At 41.5% G+C, this 22,290-nt stretch overlaps 1 protein-coding gene across 7 annotated transcripts in view; it reads right to left on the bottom strand.

Moving 5' to 3' along the window:
* Window positions 1–22,290, bottom strand: part of ralba (v-ral simian leukemia viral oncogene homolog Ba (ras related)) — an 83,786-nt gene that overhangs the window by 11,301 nt on the left and 50,195 nt on the right. For all 7 annotated transcript variants that reach the window (XM_069934887.1, XM_069934888.1, XM_069934886.1 and 4 more), the window contains one exon: window positions 21,165–21,373. In XM_069934887.1, coding sequence (XP_069790988.1) covers window positions 21,165–21,373 — 209 coding nt within the window. The remainder of the gene's footprint in view (window positions 1–21,164; window positions 21,374–22,290) is intronic.

Below are 22,290 nucleotides of genomic sequence, written 5' to 3'. Positions count from 1 at the left end.
CCTGGATATCTTTCTCATCTAGTACCAGTAACCTTAATTTAGATAAATAAGATCCAATAGAACCATTATCATGCTTCCAATCAGAAGTATATAATTTTTGATAGAATGAATAAAACTGATCATTAATTTCCTGAGGCTTATAGGTAATTATTGAATTCTTTTTAAACGGCATTAATAGTCTGAGATGCCTGCTTAGCTTTCAAATGCCAAACAAGTACCTTATGAGTTCTTTATCCCAACTCATAATAACATTGTTCAGTTCGATTAATTAAATGCTCAAATTGATAAGTTTGTAAAGCATTATAGCATAATTTCAATTTCGCTAATGCAGATTTTTTTGTCTTCAGTCACATCCTTCTGAAAATCTTTCTCTAACTCAGCAATCTGATTTTCCAATTTTAAACTTTCTGCCATATGTTGTTTCTTAACTTTCAAAGAATAACTAATAACCTGTCCCCTCAAATAAGCTTTTAACGTGTCCCATACTACAAAATGACTATTCACAGAATTAATATTCTCAGTCAAAAATAAAGAGATATGCTCTTCAACAAAAGTAACAAACTCTGTTTTTTTCAATAACATTGCATTATACCTCTATCTATACGACGAACGTAGCACTTCTGAACTTTCACAGGAAAAAAGTAATAATGAATGGTCTGATAGAACTCTACTTTTATATTCAACTTGCAGTGCTCTACCCTGTTGGTGTGCCGATACCAAAAAAAATCAATCCTAGAAAACTAATCATGTCCTGATGAATAAAAAGAAAAATCTTTCTCTGTAGGATTAACCTTCCTCCAAACATCTACCAGATTTAAATCTTTCATCAATGCTTTGATCTGTATTGTCATCTTTGATTTCCTTATACTCTTCGGGTTTCTATCCAATAAAGGTTTCAAAACACAATTAAAATCTCCCCCAACTAAAATATTGTCATTAGCTTGAGTTAACAATAAAAAAGCTTCTGAAATAAATGGCTCATCTTCTATATTAGGTGCATAAAGATTAAACAAAGTCCAAGATTCAGCAAAAATTTTACAATTCACCCGTAAAACTCTGCCTACATTTCCCTCTGAAGATTCCAATTTGAATGCCAGCACTGCATTGCGTTTGCTTAATATTATTAGCAGCTTAAGACATTGCCTTTCTAGGAAAAGCTCAATGAAATGAAGATTTAAGTCAGCCATTCAGCACAATTACTGAAAGCAAAATCATCAAGTGTAGCAGGAATTAAAAAAAAAAGATATTTAACAAAGCAAATTCCTATACAACTTTTGATGCTGAGAGAATAAAGACCAACAGCATCTTAGATGTTTCAACTTGAATACACAGAAGTTCTGAAGTAACACTGCAGGGTTCATAGCATTCATGGGAGGCAAATACATATAACCATGTTTCTGACCTGAGTCCTTCGCATACCTTGGTGAAAAGGCTCAGGCCCAAAATATTGATTACATTCCTTTGTCTCTTATGAATGTTGCAAAACATGCTTGTTTCTCAACACTTTTATATATTAACTACAACCATAAGATATGCTCTTCAGCGCTTGACGTCCTGTTTTGCGGAAACTGCCAAAATGTTTGGCCTGGATGTCAGCCTGAAGAAAACTGAGGTCCTCCATCAGCCAGCTCCCCACCATGACTACCAGCCCCCCCCACATCTCCATCGGGCACACAAAACTCAAAACGGTCAACCAGTTTACCTATCTTGGCTGCACCATTTCATCAGATGCAAGGATCGTCAACGAGATAGACAACAGACTCGCCAAGGCAAATAGCGCCTTTGGAAGACTACACAAAAGAGTCTGGAAAAACAACCAACTGAAAAACCTCACAAAGATAAGCGTATACAGAGCCGTTGTCATACCCACACTCCTGTTCGGCTCAGAATCATGGGTCCTCTACCGGCATCACCTACGGCTCCTAGAACGCTTCCACCAGTGTCGTCTCCGCTCCATCCTCAACATTCATTGGAGCGCTTTCATCCCTAACATCGAAGTACTCGAGAAGGCAGAGGTCGACAGCATCAAGTCCACACTGCTGAAGATCCAGCTGCGCTGGGTGGGTCACGTCTCCAGAATGGAGGACCATCGCCTTCCCAAGATCGTGTTATATGGCGAGCTCTCCACTGGCAACCGTGACAGAGGTGCACCAAAGAAAAGGTACAAGGACTGCCTAAAGAAATCTCTTGGTGCCTGCCACATTGACCACCGCCAGTGGGCTGATATCGCCTCAAACCGTGCATCTTAGCACCTCACAGTTCGGCGGGCAGCAACCTCCTTTGAAGAAGACTGCAGAGCCCACCTCACTGACAAAAGGCAAAGGAGGAAAAACCCAACACCCAACCCCAACCCACCAATTTTCCTTCTTGTTTCACTTATGTTTCAACTCATTTAGTTTCCAGCAATAGTTAACTAATTTGAATTCTTGGAAGTGTATGCAACTAGATGCAACTAAATTTCAACCATTTTCCAAAAGTGCTCCATAACCACAACTGGATCATCTGCCTGCCCTTAATTAAATCAGTGTTCCTCTAGCAAGATGCACTCCAGACTATTCTGTGGCAAGGCAAATCAATCCATAAGTATGCAATTCAAAGATTTAATCTGTTGTAAACAGAGGGTAAAGGGGAGCATTTCTGTAGATGAAGTTCATTTGCTGAGTTTGGAAACCATTCAAACTGATGTTCCAATTAAATAGTTGATGTTGGAAAGTTGTGCGCCATACACCTTTACAGGGACAGACTACATCAGCTTTGAAAGTTAATGACACCCTGATGCACATAAAAGCACAAGGTGAATACCTCAATACCTTATCTCAAAGTTTAAATTTATTGTCAGAGTGCACACACATCACATACAGCCATGAGATTCTTTTTCCTGCTGGTCAGGCTGTTGGAATATAATCCTAAAATGGAACAATGCAGCAGACTTTGGATGGCTCAGCTGTTTACAAATCCATTCTAAGTTAAATGTTTAAATACTAGAGTATCTCAGAAATTTTTATCAAGTTGTGATTGGAATTTGATCTGAAAACATAACACATAAGTACCCATGATCACTTCCAATTTAGTGAAAGTTTACTGATGTTGTCTTCAGGTAACACACAGGAAACCTTGCCTGCATGTTAACATGTACTATTCTGCCTCCAACATAATCACTAGAATTTCTATATGCACCTTTAAATTATTTTAAAAAATTCAAAGAGCTTGCATTAAAAACTTCAAAAATTATATTTATCTACAATTAGATGATGATTTAGGAACAGAAAAATGTAGTCAGTAAGATTTAGGAAGGAACTTTCAGACTTTATGAATATATAGATATAATTTTGGAGATTTGCAGTATGTGCAATCTTAAATTATAATCAATAATGAACAAACGAGGTTCAACAAAATGCTCATGGGAGGTGAGATTTATTTTAAAAAATAAAGGCAGCAAAGAGATGGAGGACTTTTAATTGTGTAGGCCACAATAGCCAAAAGCACCTCTGGTGGGATAGAAAGGATGCTTAAATATGCTTTTGGTGCAAGGATGAAACTGGGGTCATGTAGTTGTGAAGTACAAGGAAGAAACTTGGTCAAGTAGTTGAGAAGGACAAGGAACTGAAGGATTAAAAAAAGATCTTGAGATAATTGATTTAGAGGGTAATAAGAATTTCCCCCCCCCCCCCCCACAAAGATAGTTAGGGTGTAGAAGGCACTGCCCAAGAGGGTGGAGGCAGGAAATCCCACAAGTATTTGGATGAGCTTTTGAATCAAATAGAAGGCATCAGATGGTGAACACTGGTGAAGTGTTCAATATAAATAGGTACTTAAAGGGCCCATTTCTATGCTGTAAAACTATATTTGAAAAGCAAAAAAATTGCTATTATCATTTTAAAAGTACATTAACATAGTTTTTTTTGCTGCTCTAGTACCTTGCACAGAGACCATTTTACAGGACAGAAAAAGGCCTTTGGCCCAACTTGCCCATGCTAACCAAGCTATTTATCAGAGTTAGTCAAATTTGCTTGAATATATTAGCTCCAGGAAATATGAAGATGCTGAGGACATAAGGATAAATAACATACATTCCTTCTAAAAAAAAATAAACTAAATTTTCATCAGATGAGAAAAATAATCATTTCAAGCATTTGGGAGCAAGAAGCCAGCACTCGGCATCTAGGCCATTTGGAAAAAAGCATAGTACTACAACTTCAATTGCAAGAATTTGTTTCAGTAAAAACCAGGAACAGTAAAATAATATTTTTAAGTACTGCTTATGAACAAGGCTGCAAGAGAAGCTCTCATTATAGATCCTGCACTTAGGAAGATAGTTTTAATTACCAGTATGCAGATTACTAATTTTCTCTTTTATTTTTGTCCTCATTAGAATACCATATTGAATCTAAACTGCTATCTCATGGCCTGTTAAGGGGGCAAGTAGGGAAATCTCCATTTACCTAAAGGGAATAGGAACTTTACAGTGGCCTTACTAATGGAGTATTGCTGCATATTACCAGCAGAGGGCTTAATACTGTCAGGCTACCAACAGAAGGCCTTGGTTCCTATCAATAAGGATGGAATCACTCCAATTTACATGCAAGCAATCCTTGCATCAAATATCACTGGTGTAGATATAGGCACATGCAAATATTTATGTCCATCAGTGGCAAGGTTAAAATTTAAAGATAATTGCTTTACCAACAAAATAGATCTATTAATAGAAGGAACATTATTTTATTTGAAAGTTACAATGTTTATTTTTTAAAGACTTCTTCTAAGGTTATATGACAAATGCTTAGTACAGTGAGAAGGTTTGCAAGCAGTCCAGCAAGTCTACTCTAACATGCATACGGCATACAAAATAGCATGAACAATTACATTGTAGTTTACTGTGAAAAGATCAATTTGTACATTGCAGGGATAGCATGTGAACACTTGAATCAGAATTTATTGTCATGAACAAGTCACAAAATTTGTTGTTTTGTGGCAGCACCTGTGTCACTGAATGCTCATCCTTAAGACTCCTGTACCTTTATCCCAATGGTAGCAGAGTGAAGAGGGCATGGCCTGGGTGGTGGGGATCCTTGAGAAGAGAGGCTGCTTTCTTAAAACACTGCCTCTTGTAGATGTCCTCGACGGGAATGAAGTCTGTTGCTTGTGATGTTGCAGGCTGAGTTTTTTCTTGTCCTAAACTTAGACACCTCCGTACCAGACTGTGATGAAACCAGCTAGAATGCTCTCCAGGGTACCACTGTAGAAGTTTTCAAGAGTGTTCAGTGAAACACCGAATCTCCTCAATTATCTCAAAGTATAGCCGCTGGCGAGCCTTCTTCGTGATTGCATCGACATGGAAAAATCCTTGGAGATGCTGACACCCAGGAATTTGAAGTTCCTGATCCTCTCCACTACTGAGCCCTCAATGCGGACTGGATACTGCTCTCCTGACTTCCTCCTGAAGTCCACAATCATTTCTTTGGCTTTGCTAACACTGAGTGCAAGGTTGTTGGTGACACACCACTCAAGGAGCTGATCTATCTCCCTCCTCATTGCCGTTTGTGATTCTGCTGAGGTTCTTTCAGAAATTTTTTTTTAAAGATTACATTTATAAAAAACACCATTATTCTATTATTGACCAACCATGTTTCAGTTAGCTCAACATGCTTAAGATTTCCAATGCATCGCCTTTAGCAGTGAATACATTACTATGTTCCCTCCTTTATCCCATTAGTTCCAGTAAAGAATTAAACAATTTACTTTTTAATATATCAATTTAAATCCCAGCACTGCATTGCGTTTGCTTAATATTATTAGCAGCTTAAGACATAGCCTTTCTAGGAAAAGCTCAATGAAATGAAGATTTAAATCAGCCATTCAGCATAATTACTGAAAGCAAAATCAAGTGTAGCAGGAATTTAAAAAAAAAAGATTTTTTAACATAAAGCAAAAATTTTTCCAGGAGTTACACAACCATTTGATTTTTAAAGACAGAAATCCTTCAGGGGATTAAAACATGGCAATTGATTTAGTTGCCATGGGGGAAAATGTAAACAAGGACTTTTCAAAAACCCTTAGATCTCTTTTCCATCATGACAGCTGACACTTTGAAATAACTAAACTTCAGCTGTGGACAAGTCATTACCAGTCACCAGAATAAGACTGAGACAATAGTGCATAAATAAACACCAGGTGTAACATGTGGTATGTGCAAGATGGACATCAACTAAATATGAACTTGTTATTAAAGTGAAAAATTCAATTCTTTAACCACTTTCCAACAACCACACCCCCATTTTCCCCCCTATTCAAAATTCAGCACATCCCCAGGGACCCTTAGCATTTTTTATATATATATATATATATATATATATATATATATTGATGCACCAGAGAAGACGTCCTATCCAAACACATCACAACTTGGTATGGGAACTCTTTTGCCCAAGTTCAAGAAAATGTAGAGGTGTGAACACAGCTCAAGTCATCACACAAATCAACCTCTGACCGGATGGCATCAACACAGACTTCTCTGGTTTCTGTAACCTATTCTCCATTCTTCCTCCCTCCCCTTTCCCTTTGTCCTCCAGCTCTCCACCCCCTTCCCTCTCCATTCACAGAGCCATCCCCAACCACCCCCCCCACCCCCACCCCCATTTGCTGGTATGCCTTCCCTTCCTTGTCCACCTATTACCTCTTGCCTCTGGGACCATGCTCCTCCCATTGCCCCTCTCCCCTTAACTTTTTGTTCAGGCATCTGCTGACATTTTTTCCATACCTTGAGCAGCTGAGTTTCTCCAGCATTCTGATTTTACACAAACCAACCTCCCCTCAACAAACTTTTCACATCCTGCTGCCTCAGAAAAACAGCTAACATATAGGACACATCCCATTCCGGTCACACACCCTTTGCCAGCAACCATGCCCTCCCTTCGGGCAGAGGATGAGCTTGAAAATCTACATCTCCAGGATAATTTCTTTCCCCTCTCATTACACTCTTGAATGGATCACCAATTATCACTTTGCATTAACTGCACTTTTCTTTAACTTTGTCTTCTGACATTATACCCTGAAATTTTGTTTTATTGTAACACTTAATTCTCAAACTACAGTACAATTCCGATTATCCAAAATCAGATTCTCTGAAATGCTCATTTATTCAAATTTTTTTTTAAATTAGATATCGGAAACAAATGAAAAATCCTCAGTTATCTGAATTTTTTCGGAGCCGAACTGATCTCACAGGTTGAAAAAAAATTCACCCAAAGTGAAATTAGAACAATGATTGTCCTCGCTTCAGGTAACTCCCTCCCCTCTCTTTCCGTTTCTTCTTTTCCTTCCCTTATTGACTTTTCTCTCCAACTCTCCCTCTCAAACTGCATGCCACTGTCTTCCAGCAGCCCTTGTCCCGGCGTCATAAAAGAGAGCGGCCTCCTGGGCAGGAGCTGTACCTTAGGCTCCTAGGCGGGGGCAGGAGCGGGACCTTGGGCTCAGTGGCATTTCCTCTCCTTCCCTCCGATGCTCCTCACACCGGACACTAATGGCGACTCCAAATCCTCTGCTTGGCCTACTTCCCCGGTGTGTGTGTGCGGTGACCAGAGAGGAAGGAGCCTGTTGACTCACTGTGAATGTTTCACTGGCCCAGGAAGCCTCCCCGGGGATCAGCAGCAGCGATGGGCTCGTGTTGGGGAATCGGCAGCAGCAGTTGAGTGGTCTCAGTGATTAGCAGCAGTCAGCATTTTTTGTGAGAATTAAACATTATTTTAATGCTAAAAAAGCCTCCTCTTGTTGCTTGTTGTTTAAACATTGATTTGCTGTTGCTACTGGGCTGTTTTTTAAAAAAAATGGCCAGTTCTCCGAAAAAAACGTTTATCCGACATTGGCCCGGTCCCGACCATTTTGGATAGTCAGAGTTGTACTGTATTTGCTCTACTATGTACAGGCTAACTTGCCTTGATAGTACGCAAACCTTTCCTACTGGATCCAAGTCCACACAACAATAAACAATTCAATACCAATTAACACAAATCACTGTTCACCAGATCAAAACTTCTGTGTCAAAAATTGTCTAATGACTCATAAAAATTATTCAAAATACAATATTCCCCAAGCTCAGTTTTAATGAACTAAATGTTGCACCTCAAATTTTGGGGAGAAAAAACTAATCAAAAAAGTGAGGTAATGTTGGGTGTAGTACTTTAGTAAGTGTGTTACGAAAGTTGTTGCTTTGAAGTAGTAGTATTGTGCAGAACAAGGAGTAACATTACTAAGTTGGTAATGCCCTTGGCATAGCTAAATTACTATCATCATTCCATTGTAATTTATAGGAATTTTGGATTTATGCTTCCACTGATTTATTGTTCATTGGACCTACTTCCACCGGCGTCTACTGAGATTCAGCCTGCTCTCTCAGTGCCCCTTTCACACTGCCGACTCTCCTAGGAAGCGGAAAAACTTGCCGGGCATGTTGCACTTGGGAACCTTTCCCACTGCACAATTTACCTGATTAATCGGCAACCCAGCATTTTAAAGAGGGTCCTGTCTCCAGCGGTGATGATGCGAGAGCAGCTTATCCTTTCACATCGCCACAAGGTGATTAATGAGTTAACTCAGCCAGGCTCTGACATATGCCATAACCAAGTGTCAGAGCCCAGTTGAATTTAACTCACCCTGCCAGGTTGGGACATTTCACATCGCACGATTATTGGGAATGGACCTGCTAAATTAGCCGGTTAACCTATACAGAATCAGTGAAAAAAAGGGGCTAGTGAGAATCTCATGATCAGCTGGCAAGGAGAGGGGAGTAAGGTCTAGTGGCCAACCAATATTTATACCTTATTGGGTTACAAAAATATTATCTGGATATCATGAAAATTGATAGCTGCATTAAGTTACCACAACAGCAACATTGCTAAAGTACTTCATTGGCTACAAGTTTGGGGATATCTGAAACTCAGAATCAGTCTCTTCCCACATTACAGTCTGTTACCTGTATGAGTGAATAGATTGTTTAAAACAGTTTAAAAGGCTGAATGTCCACAAGATTAAAATGGCAAGATGCGAACCGAAGGAGATGAGTCAGATATATACTGAAGTTTCTCATATTGGTCGATATTATTAAATGAAGATCTAACCCAAGGCCTCCATGTCGATGCAATCACAAAGAAGGCTTGTCAGTGGTTATACTTCATGAGGTGTTTGAGGACATTTGATAGGTCACCAACAACTTGCAAATTTCTACAGGTGTACCATGGAGAGCATTCTGAATGGTATGAAGGAGCACATGACAGGAAATGCTACAGAGGGTTGTAAACTCGGCCAGCGTCATCAGTCTTCTTCCCATTAAGGACATCTAAAAGAGACTGTCTCTCAAGAAAACAGCTTATATCCTCAAGGACCTTACTGCTTTCTTCTCATTGCTACCATAAGGAAGGAGGCACAGGAACCGAAAGATGAACACCCATCAAACATGGACAGCTTCTTCCTCAGATTTAATAAGATTTCTGAATGGACACAATGAACCACAGACACCACTTCACTTTCTCTTCTTTTGCTCCTTTTTTATATAAATGCAAGAGATAGCAATTTTACATCTGTAGTGCTGCTGTGAAACAACAAATTTCATGAAACATTCATGACAATATGTTTTGCAAACATTGAGTGCAAGGTTGTTGTTGTGGCACTACCCAACTAGCTGATCTATCTCCCTCCTGAAGGCTTCCTCCTTGCTGTCTATGATTCTGCCAACAACCATGATGTCATCAGCAAATTTGTAGATTACATTTGAATTGTGCCTAGTGACACAGTCAGGGATGCAGCGTGAGCAGAGCAGTGGGCTAAGCAAGCTAATTGTCAGTGAGGAGACGTTGTTTCCAATTCATACAGACTGTGGTATTGCGATGAGAAAGTCAAGGATCCAGTTGCAGGGGTGGGTATGCAGGGGCTCAGGGTTTGGAACTTGACTTGGCATGGCTTAAGCTTTCACTGCTCATGCAGAGTTACTGCCTGCAACTATTCCATCAACCTCATGGAACAGCCACTGCAAGGATGCTTCCAAGTTTGAGAGACATACAAGTGCAACTCAACACAAGAGGCAAAGTGTGACAAAGAATATTTTTTTTGCCAATGGTGATAATGCCTCCAGAACACATTTTCATGGATGCTGTAGTATGAATGGAATCAGAGAACAATGTAAACTGGAAGCACTACAGCAGGGGTGTCAAACTCAAATTCATGGAGGGCCAAAATTAAAAACTTGGACTAAGTCGAGGGCCGAACTAAATATTTATTGAAAATTTTCAACAACATCTGCATGTTTTCTCCTCTTTCAACATATGTAATGTTAAACTTTAGGATATAACTTTAGGAGGATAATGTTACAGGTCAGGAGTAGGTAGCTCAAGTTCACCCTTTGCTTGACCTGAGGGAAACCTATTTGGTCCCTGTGGAGATGTAGTCAGCATTCACAGGCTGTGTCCATTTTGGCCTGCATCAGGACTCAGCATTTCCTGCTCACTCCTCAGGCTCGAGGCCTCTATTCACCCTCGACCCACCATCCCTCTAACTGACCAGTCCTTTACCCAACCTCTACTCACCCCTCACTCCACTCGCTCTGCCTCTACCCACCCCATCCTATACACGCCCCTCTACTGCCTCTCCCCTCAACCTGTTCCTCCCTCTACCCGTCTCTCACAATCTAATCACCCCTCCCCTACTCGCCCTAACCCTCTCCTTTTACCTCTTCCCTATCCACCCCTCCTTCTACTCATCCCTCCCTCTAACTGCCCCTCGCACCACCATAACTTCCCTTGCCCATTACTCCTTACCTACACCCTCTGCCCACCCCTGCTTACCCACCAACTCTGGCCCAGCGCGCTGCCGATCAGCCTTTGCGGACAGCCACCATCTCTCTCTTCACATGCAGGGCCGAACCAGCCGTCCCTGGGGTCCGCACGGGTGCAAGCGCTGAAGGCCGTGGCGACTGGGAGAAGCGCGCTCGCGCTGTGGAAGGGCCGTCTGGTGCCAGTCGCGTGGGGCTCACGCTGCCCGGGGGCCGTGCGCAGTCTGGCATGTCCGTCGCGCCGACAGGAAATCACAGGTGCTCGCCCATCCGCCGCACCACTCGACAGGTGGGAGAAGTGACTGGTTGTGCGGTGAGCCTTCCAACTAGCTTGCCGGCTGATGACATTGACAGACTTCTTGTGTTACAATTTCTCGTGTTACAGTGTGGAAGGATGTGCAATGAAGGGGGAGGATGGTGGGGGTGACATTACCAATAAACAGCATCGGCTCTCACTGCAGGGCGGGCCACCTCTAATATATTTTTGAAATGATCTTGCGGGCCAAATATAATTATATCGCGGGCCAAATTTGGCCCGCGGGCCAGAGTTTGACATGTGTGCACTACAGGATCATGAACCAATCTCATGCAAGTCAGAAAATAAAGAGAATTTTTAAATGGGCTAAATAAAACTCAAAAATCACATTCTGGAAACACACAGCATATCATGTTGCATGTGTGTAAAGAAAAAGTTAACATTTCAGATTCATGATCATTTATCAAAAATGCTCTACAACTGAATTGTTAAGCATTTCGTTCCACAGATGCTCTGAACTTTTCCAGAGTTTCAAATCCAATCAACTAAAGTTTAGAGCCTGGAGTTTGTAACAACATTTCCAAACCAGCACAATAGTTCATACTTGTACTATGTGTAAAAGAAGGGAAAGACAGCATGGCTTTGTGCTTGGGAAAGTTTCTCACAAATTTGAGTTTATTTTTTTGAGGTAACCAGGAAAACTGACGAGGGCATGGTGGAAACGCAAATACGGACAAACTCTACACATACAGAGTACATCTGTATATATCAAAATAAATATTATTAAGAAATAGTACAGTCACAGAGAATTGTTTTAGCAGCCTCAATGCCCTTGGGAAGAAACTATTTCTGAGCTTGTTCATTCTGGCTGATACTCCTGTATATCTTTTCTGTCAGGAGTGGCTGAAAGATGCTGTGCACAAAGTGGTAGGAGTCCTCAACAATTTTATGAGCCTCTTTAAACAATTATCCCAATAAATCACATAGACAGTGGGGAGGAAGACTCCTTTGAACCTCTCTGCCACTTTCGTGGACCTGTGGGTTGACCTCCAATCTATTTCTTTGCAGCAAAAGTTCCACAGTGATGCCGCCAGCCAGGATGGAGCTCCTGTAGAAAGTTGATAGAAGGGTGGCTCTCGCCTTGCTTGCCTCAGACTTCCTGTTGTGCCTTGCTGAAAAGTGAATAGATGTGCATCCAGGAGAGGTCACTTCTCAAGTGGACTCCAAGGAACTTGGTGCTCTCTACTACCAAGCTATTAATATGTAGTGGAGGGTAGTTGCCTTGGTCCCCCTGAACTCCACGAACATCTCCTTTGTCTTGTCCACATTGAGGCTCAGGTTGTTATTCTTGTATCAATTCACAAGATTTTCTTCCTTTTCTGTAGTCTGTTAGAGCACTGCAGTCATGGGTCAGTAGCATGAACAAGAGCAGGCCAACCACAACATTCTGCTGCCAACCCTGAGACTGTGGTCTTTCCATTAGTAAGCCCAGAATCTAGCTACAGAGAGGGGTGTTGAGGACAGTTTCTCCTCCAGCCTCTGGGGTATGGCCATATTAAATGCCGAAATGGCCTGTTACCATGCTGTATGTCTAAATATAAAATATGAAGTGCAAACTAAATCTCTCTCCTTCCCACCAATTTATTCAGGCATCGGTCGGAATTTCAGCATGCTTGAAGAAGGGATCAAGCCTAAAATATCGACGGCCTTTTTCAGATTTATTGTCAGCAAACAAAATAAGACAGGTTCCCATTTTCCACCTGAATTTCAAGGTTTTTTTTCCCATATAAATCGGGCGTACCCCCCCCCCCAATTTTCAGCTTGACACCTCAGATCGGCTGCAAGGAATGTGCCAGAGATTGGCATCTATGCCTCCTAGCAACAACCTACACTTTGTCACAACACTCAAAGTCACCAACATCAGCAGGAGCTCAGGCACCTGGGCAGGAGCGGGACCTTGGGCTTTACAACTGTAAAATGTCTGGCTGTGTTATGGCGCTCGTGGGGAGGTGTTGGGACTGGTCAGCTTTTCTGGTGTGTTTTTTGGGTGCTTTGGGTAGTCTTATATGCCGAATATATGTCATCATTTTTTTTTTAGTAGAATTTAAGGTCTCATTTTTGTATCTGGGCCTGTTTTTGGCTTGTATTTTGGGTGTTTCAAGGGTCATCTTATACACCAAAATAGACGGTACATAATATCACAAGCAACCTTGAGATTTTTTTCCTGCAGATGAGGCAGAATTACTACTTATTTGTAGTGCAAAGAAACTATTCTCAAGATACCTTTAAACAATTAAAGAAATGTAAACAAACTTACTGTGCAACAGAGTAAAAGAAAAAGCAAAAAAGAAAAATCATTGCATTGAGTTTGTTGTTGAGAAGTCTGATGATGGAGGGGTAACATCTATTCCTGAACATGATGATGCAAATCTTGTGGCACCTATAGCTCTTTCTTGATGGTAGTAGCAACAATAGTGTGTGTGCTGGGTGATACTGCTCTTTAATAATTGCTGCTGATCTCTGACATCAGAGTTGTTCTCAATGTTGGGGAGGGTTTGTCTGTGATGTCCTGAGCTGTGGCCACTACCTTTTGCAGGGCTTTCTGTTCAGGGGTATTGATGACCCCATACCAGTCTATGATGGAGCCCGTCAGCTCACTTCCCACCACACATCTGTAGAAATTTGCCAGGGTTTCCGATGTCATACCAAAACTCCACAAGTTCTTGAGGAATTAGAGGTGCAGATATGCTTTCTTTATGATGTCATTAGTGTGTTGTTGGGTTCCAGAAAGATCTTCCCAAGAACTTAAATTTGCTCTCCCTCTCTACCTCTTATCCCCCAATAATCACTGGATCATACACCTCTGGTTTTCCCTTCATGAAGACAGCGATGAGCTCCTTGGTTTTGATGACATTGAGGGCGAGGATGCTATTGGCACACCATTCAGCGAAGTTTTTAATCTTCCTCCTTGTTGCCCTTTTTTATGCAACCCACTACCATGATATTATTAGTTATCGCATCCAGCCACACAGTCATAGGTATATAGTGAGTAGAGCAGGGGTCTAAGAGCACAGTCTTGTGGAGCTCCATTAATGGAGATTGTGGAGTTGTTCTTATCAGTCCTCAGTGATTGTGTTCTGGAGGGAGGTTTGATCCGTACTTTCAGATTTAGTGTAATTGTACCTGCAATGACAGTGTCAGAGCCAGTAGCACTCAGCTGAAGAACCGCTTTTTCCCATGGGTGGTGAGAATGCTGAACAACCAAAGAAACTGCTCCCACTGATCATTTGAAACTCTCCCGCGCACAAACTATTTATTTATTTATTTAATTGTATAGATGAAGTACTTGTCCTGTATATGTATTGTTAGTCTGCATGTGTGTTATGTCTGGTTGTGTGTCTGCACATCTTGCACCAAGGACTTGAGAACGATGTTTCATTGAGTTGTACAATCAGATGACAATAAATTTGACTTGACATCACATATAACCCTGAGATTCTTTTTCCTGGAAGACAGTTTCTAATTACCAGTAACTGTACTCAAGAAATAAATAAATGCATACAAAAATGTAAACAAGCTGCATAAATAAAAGAAATGCTGGCAAAATTTGAAAATAAAAGGAGGAAATGTAAACAGACTGTGCAAATACAGAAATATATTTAGCAATAAATAACGAGCGAAGTAAGAGTCCTTAAATGAGTTTCTGATTGACTCTGTTGTTCAGGAATCTGATGATTGTGGGGTAGCAGCTATTCCGGAACCTGAAGGTACAAGTCTTGTGGCACCTATACGACTTTCCTGATGGCAGCAGCGAGAACAGAACATGTACTGGGTAATGTAGATCCTGCATGACCTGCTGATATGCAGCTTTATGTATAGATGAAACATTCCACAAATGTTATTTGACCTGCCACGTTTCTCCAGCAATGTTTTTTTTTAAATCTCATTGGCAACCATTTCCTACTGCACAAACTTGCAGAATTCACATTCATTTTCTCAACTCCCTGAGGCATTCACTCAGTTTCCCCTGTCTGGTCTCACTCTCCTTACCGCTGCACCCTCATCCCCCACACTTTCTGATACAATCATTTAAAGATACAACAGCATCAGGACCTTCCAGCTCACGCTATCCAAATTCTTGCAACCAACTAATCTACTAACACCATACGTCTTTGGAATATGGGAGGATACCAGAGCACCTGGAGGTAAATGGGAGAATATACAAACTCCTTATTGACAGCTGCAGATTCAAACCTGGATCACTGGGGTATAACAGCATTGCACAAACCGCTAACATAACCATGCTTCCTTCAGCAGCACTGTTTATCAATGGCCCATTGCCACCCCCCCCCCCCCTTCCTTTACTCGATTTCTCCAATCCTCCCCATTCCCTGACCAATACGATCCACTGGTCCATGCAGCTACAGTATTCAAAGGGAGTGACCTTACCCAAAGATCCAGACCTCCAATGCTTCAATAAATACATCTTCAGCACAGAACAAGCACTCTAGAAATCAGACAGCAATACAAAATGCATCTTGAAGAGGGTTGATGGAAAGAGTAGCATTTGATCTTAAAGGTTCTATTTAGATTTTCCCACACATCTGCTTTCTTTAGCCTTGGGTCCAATCTTAAACTTTTGAAGTTCAACTAAGTTGTAACTAAAAGAGAGAGCATATAACAAAGTGTAATTACAACACTTGGGGAAAAACCCAAGTTGTCAACTCAGTTTACTTTTAATCAAGATAGCTACAATAAGAAGTTCTCCAAACTAAGTTTACTGGAGAAAGGTCTCTTGCAATGCACTACACAAATGTGTCCTAGCACATCAAGTTAAAAGTACTAGTAATTTTGCCTCGATAATGGCGCTGCACTGCTAAACGCAAAAGGAGGATGATGCCAAGGTAAAACTGAAAGGAAAAAAGAAAATAAATGTAAAAACTTTCATCTTACCATAGCTTTAAGCCAAATTTTGTATAACTTAGAAAATAATGCATCTCTATTTTCCCAAGGAAGAATTTCCCTTATTCTCTAAAAATAATCTTTTTAAACAAAATGTAAAACAAGTGTGGCTGCAAGAAAATGGAAGGTTGGTCTGAAGTATTGCTGGGCTAGCCTCAATTCAAAATTGCATTGAGAACAAACAAAGAGGCAGCAGCACTCAAAATACTGCAGCTAAAGGAGAGGTGACTACTTGATATCTTATTAGATGAGTAATGAATGGGAAACTGTATCAACTTCAAATTAAAAATTGGGAAAAGTAGTGGGGAAAATAAACTAGCTTTTAGTCTTCTCTGAAGACCTTATGTGCCATTCTTTTAGACAAAATTGCAAACCTGCTGCTCTGCTGTTAAAGCACAGGTACTTTTGATTAAAAGCTCCTAAATTAGAGTTGGGAGTAAACATCAAGTTTAAGACATCAGTAAATATGGCAAAATGCATGCACCTACCACTGCACATAATTTTCCAAACTAGGGCAAGTAAATAGCCGACTTGTAAATTGAGAGACCCAATCCCTCAGCACCCAAAATTTTTATTCCTTCACATTTGTCAAATCAACAACATCATTTGCAAGATGCATCAGATCTTGCACATAAACTGTATTTATATTCCTCTTCCTAATTTTGACAATAGGTGTTTTACCAAAAATATTACCAGTAAATGTTTCCTTTCCACAAAAATTGCCTGACTATTTCCAGCATTGTACTTGTCAGATTTTCAGCATCTGTAGTTCTTTTGTATTTCCGGAATAGCTGCTACCCCACAACCATCAGATTCCTGAACAACAGTCAATCAGAAACTCATTTAAGGACTGATTTTGAATTGGATCTCTCAGGCTTGCAATCCTCTTGCAGGATGAAGCAAATGATGAGGCCATAGAGATTTCAATGCAAGAACTTTAAATAAAGAATTAATGGAACAAGAGTAAATGAAGATTAGCCACTACAAAGTCAATGGGTGATGACGACTTGGTGAGAACTGAACAAGAACTTAAGTTTTATGCAAAGTTATTGAAGGTTTAAAAAATCATGAGAAGTATATATAATGTGAGCAGTCTTTTGCCAGTGTGGAGGAATCTAAAACTAGACAGCATAGATTTAAAGTGGAAGAAGAAATATTTAAAAAAGGACAAGAAAGGCACCTTATTTCAAAGTTTTGGGTATATGGAAAGAAATGTCAGAGGAAATGGGAAAGGGGGTACAATTGCAACTTTTAAACATTTAGACAGGCACATGAATAAGAAAGATTGGGACAGATAAGGGGTAGGACAAGTTTGGGTGGACAACTTAGCTGGCATGGTCAAACTGGGCTGAAGGGACTGTAAAATCTGAATTGAACACAGGATTGAGAAGAAGGCCATAGAATAATGGAGATTAGATAACGCAAAGATGTTAGACAAAATAAATTGTACTCTGAAAAGACATTGTGTGGTGGCACACCATGGTGACAATCAAGCCAGTGCTCCAGGTGGCGAGTGCAACCCTTGCAGCGGCACTGGCCCCAACAAACGAACCAACGGGTGGACAGCAAGGGCAGCTTAAAGGTCAGCGACCCCAAAATGGCATTGGCCTTGCTGCACAGCTAACAGTGCATGGGGAAAAAGAAATTGTTATGCAAGAAGATACCCGCATGCGGGAAACCCACTTTTGTTATGCAGGTCGTGACATGAGTAAAAGGGGGAAAACGGCAGGAGCGCGGCGAGTATAAAAGTTGTGTCTGAGCCAGTAATAAAATGCTGAGCTTAACCTGACTACACTGTGTGTGTGCCTTCCTTCAAGTAACACGTGGCTATAATTAGTGACCCCAACATTTTAGATGGTACCTAAATCCAACGATGAGTTAACCAGCAACAGTCCACGCAGTTGCTCTCAAGCTGCTGACCTTCTGGATGAATCAACCACACATGTGATTTGACCAGGGTGAGCCATAGTTCCAGATCCAGCAGATTACAGCAGAGTCCACCTGGTATATCACGTGGTGAGCGCCCTGGACCAGGACACAAGGAACCTGGTGGCCATCTTCATCCAGGTACCCCCATTGGAAGGCATAAACACTGCCTACAAGGATTTGCTTATTGACACCTTTGGGAACTCACAGCGTAAGAGAGGGGCATGTCTGCTCCATCTGGACAGGCTAGGGGATAGGCCCCCATCAGTCCTCATGAACAAGATGACTCAGCAAATTTGGCCTGACCATCAACCCAGCCAAATGCCACTTCAGGTTGGAGGCCATTGTCTTCCAGGGCTAGGATAACCAGGGAAGGAGCCACACCACTACCCAACAAAGTGGAGGCCATCTGTAAGTTTCCTAGGCCCAGCACAGCCAAGGGACTACAGGAGTTCGTGGGGATGATCAATTTCTACCACTGATTCATTCCCTCAGCTGCCCGGATCATGCAGCCCTGGTTCGCCCGGATAGCAGGCAAGGTGAAGGTCATCACGTGGGATGAGGAGTCAGCAGAGGAATTCACGAACGCCAAGGAAACCCTGACATGAGTCACTCTTCTGGCACACCTCAGGGCAGACGCACCAACATTCCTGACAGTGGATGCCTCAAGAACAGCGATCAGCGGAGTTCTTGAGCAACAGATCAAAGGAAGTTGGCGACCATTGGCTTTCTTCAACAAACATCTACGGCCACCAGAACACAAGTACAGCGCTTTTGACAGAGAGCTACAGGTGCTGTACTTAGCCATCTGCCACTTCAGGTACTCTAAGACCTGTCCTCTCAGGTCTTTCACAGCCTTCACAGACCACAAGCCCTGACTTTTGACTTGGCTAAAATCTCGGACCCCTGGTCAGCCCACCAGCAACGACACCTGTCTTACATCTCGGAGTACACCACCAATGTAAGGTACATCCCTGGCAAGGACAACATGGTGGCTGACACACTATTCAGACAAAGTATCCACGTGCTATTAAGAGGAGTGGACTTCGTGGCACTAGCAAAAGTGTAGCAGAGTGACAAGGAGATGCCCCAATACAGGACTGTCATATTGGGACTGCAGCTCCAGGTAACACCACTCTCCTATGCGACGTGGCCACTGGCCAGGTCAGACCCATTGTCCTGGCAGCTTGGAAACGGCAGGTTTTCGATTCCACCCATGGACTGGCTCGCCCGCTCCTCAGGACCACAGTCCGGCTCGCGGCCAGCAAATATGTGTAGCATGGATTACAGAAACAGGTCAGTGGGTGGGCAAAGGCGTGCACGCAGTGCCAAACAATCAAGGTAGAGCGGCATACCAAGACCCCACATCAGCATTTCAAGCCCACAGAATGAAGGTTTGACCACATCCACGTGGACATAGTAGGACCCTTACCTGTATCCCAGGATTTCTACTACCTATTCACGATGGTCAACCCCTTCACCAGGTGGCCAGAAGCAAACATGTCCACAACCTTGTGCCCCAGAGCTCTCATCTTCTCCTGGGTGGTACGGTTTGGGTTACCATCCCACATCACATCCAACAGAGGGGCCCAGTTCACCTCCAGCCTGTGATCTGATCTCGCCAGCCTGGGGGGCGCCCAGCTGCACCACACAACAGCTGAAGGAAAGAGTCAGCAACCTGGTCCTGACTCATGCACAGACATGCAAGGACCAACATACCCAAAAACCTACAGGTCTGTGAGTATATTTTCATTCGCAGTGATCCACATAGTCCATGGCTGCAGAGGCTAAACGAGGGTCAATTCTGGGTCATCCATAACAACTGAGCCATGTTTGAGCTGGAGGTTGGAGGCAAAACATATGTCTTCACCACAGAGCCAGGAGCCCATGCAATGGCACTGGTCCCAACAAGCGATCCAGTGGGCGGATGGCAAGGGCAGCTTAAAGGCCAGCAATCCCAAAATGGAGTTTGGCCTTGCTGCACAGCAAACAGACAAGGACAGCGCACAGGGAAGAAAAGATTGTTAGGCAAGAAGATACCTGCATGCAGGAAACCCGCTTTTATTACGCAGGTTGTGACTTGAGTAAAAGAGGGAAACAACGGGAACACGAGGAGTATAAAAGTAGAATCGGAGCCCCTAATTAAACACAAAACTTAACTTCACTGCGTGTGTGTCTTTCTTCGAGTAGCGCACGACTATAATTGCAAATATCTCATACAAGGCAGAAGGTGGTTTCTATGGTGAATGGAATTTGAAGTATTAAAAAAAATATATTTCCAGATTCTACTGGTGAATGCACCAGAGAAATTGGCTCAATGAATGCAAATGTATTTGATAAACACAATATTATAATTTCAAAAGAGAATCACAGCCATAGACTAAATAGCCCAAGATGAAGTTGCCATGTTGAACCACTATAAAATACTTTTCATCTTCCAGCCCAAATTGCATTCACAAATCATGTTCAGAAGATGAAGTGTGCCAGTGGGGGCATAACACAAATTCACTCCCATTTCATTTCTATTAGTTGCTTGATTTTAGCTGGTTAAACCCTACCACAAACAATTAAATACTCATCCATGCCACAAAGACTAAACTGTCTAAATTCGTGTATTTTCACACCATGGAACAGTGCAGATTAATGGACTAGTATATTCATGTTTCTCAGAAATCTTCCATTTTTGGAACAAAATTAAAAATAAAACAGTAGGTTTCCAAGCATTCAACCGAAGAAAAAATATTTAGAAGGGCACCAGATGCTGGGAAATTTGGACTGCTTTTCAACCAGAGCCTTAATAGGAGTTGTGGGATTCATTACCAGAGAAAACAAACAAAATAGAAAATATGTGGGTTAAGAGTTGAATGGATGACCTCCTAGAGAAAGTGGTGATTGAGGGGCAATGCCACTTGGATTCATCAAATAGACCAATGTAGTCAACTTGCTTTTCTACTAAGGGCAGCAAAATTCAAGGAATATTGTTTTTTTGCAAAAATTGGTGAAAGTTAAAGACTTTATCAAAACACACCCTCTTTTTTTTAAATGCAAAGCTTCATAGAATTTACATCTGTTCCTTATAATATTTTATTAGTAGACAGCATTTGCATGGACTACACAGCCAAGAAAAGAGAGGGAATGTACAACTGCAACTTACTTAAAAAAAAGCTGCAAATACCAGTCAGATTATCTTTGGCTACTTACCTAAATTCTACAGTGGCAGTAAAAGATTCTTGTTCAGTTATCGAGAAGACACAGAGAAAACCCTCCCCACTACGAAAGTAGTTATCCCGAATGGCTGCATAATCCTCCTGTCCAGCAGTATCCAAGATGTCTATCTGCACCTCCTCGCCATCCAGAACAACTTTTTTCCTGTAACTGTCAGCTTTAGTAGGCTCATAGTCTTCAACAAACTGCAAGGAAAAAGGTAAAATGATACAAAAAAATCAATATGAAATGCTTTCCCCATTCCTAGATTTCATGAGATTTTGAGGAGTTTTATGATTCTGGTAGCACGAGAACTTCACCTCAGAGGCAATTTATCACGAGCCAGACAAAATCTGGTCTGCCCAATACATTTTTTTTTTTAAAAAGTGATTAGGAATCACTTCTGCAGCTGCATGGCACAATGGAAATATTGCTAGAAGAAATTATATTTCAAAAATAAATTTAGAGTGCAAGAAAATCGGAGGAAATGAGGTAACATCTGTGGTTAATTGCCCATTTGGAAATCTGATGGCAGAGGGGAAGAAGCTGGCGTTGTGCTGCTGGGCGCTCATCCTCAGGCTCAACTGTTGTATTATAGAGGCCACAAGCTCATTAACTTCCCTAATACTCACTTCGACATGCTTACTCAATTGAAAATTAAACCCAGCAACCTTGTCTGCGCCACTCAGCTAATTATCTTAATCGAGCCACAAAAGTGAGAAAGGACTTAATCCAACCCAATTGGAACTTATAAGTTTGTGTTGTTACCTTTGCATACGAACTAGCAATTGTTAAAGTCACTCAAAATATTCCGAAACTTTGAATTTATTTGGCATCCTTCATGGACCTTAAAAAGTAGATGCCAATTATTTGCAGTTTTGTTCATGGAAAGTTTCAGAGGAACAAGGTTTTCACAAGGTAATCAATGGCAAGAGTTGTTTGTCATTATGTTATAGATAATCAGGGTGCAAGGTTGCTGGAAAGTTACCCGGAACATTGAATAGGCATAATTTCATAGAAACAGTTTTAGAGAATGAGACAAAGCCACAAAAGACTAAAGATAATTGCAGGGATTCTTGAGGTTTTTTTTTTTTTAAAAAGTAAATCCATATGGAAACAAGAA

Source organism: Narcine bancroftii, chromosome 4 (assembly GCF_036971445.1).
Source record: "Narcine bancroftii isolate sNarBan1 chromosome 4, sNarBan1.hap1, whole genome shotgun sequence".
NCBI classification, from domain to species: domain Eukaryota; kingdom Metazoa; phylum Chordata; class Chondrichthyes; order Torpediniformes; family Narcinidae; genus Narcine; species Narcine bancroftii.
The sequence above is the reverse complement of the archived record's forward strand: the minus strand, read 5'-3'. Positions and strand labels throughout refer to the sequence as shown.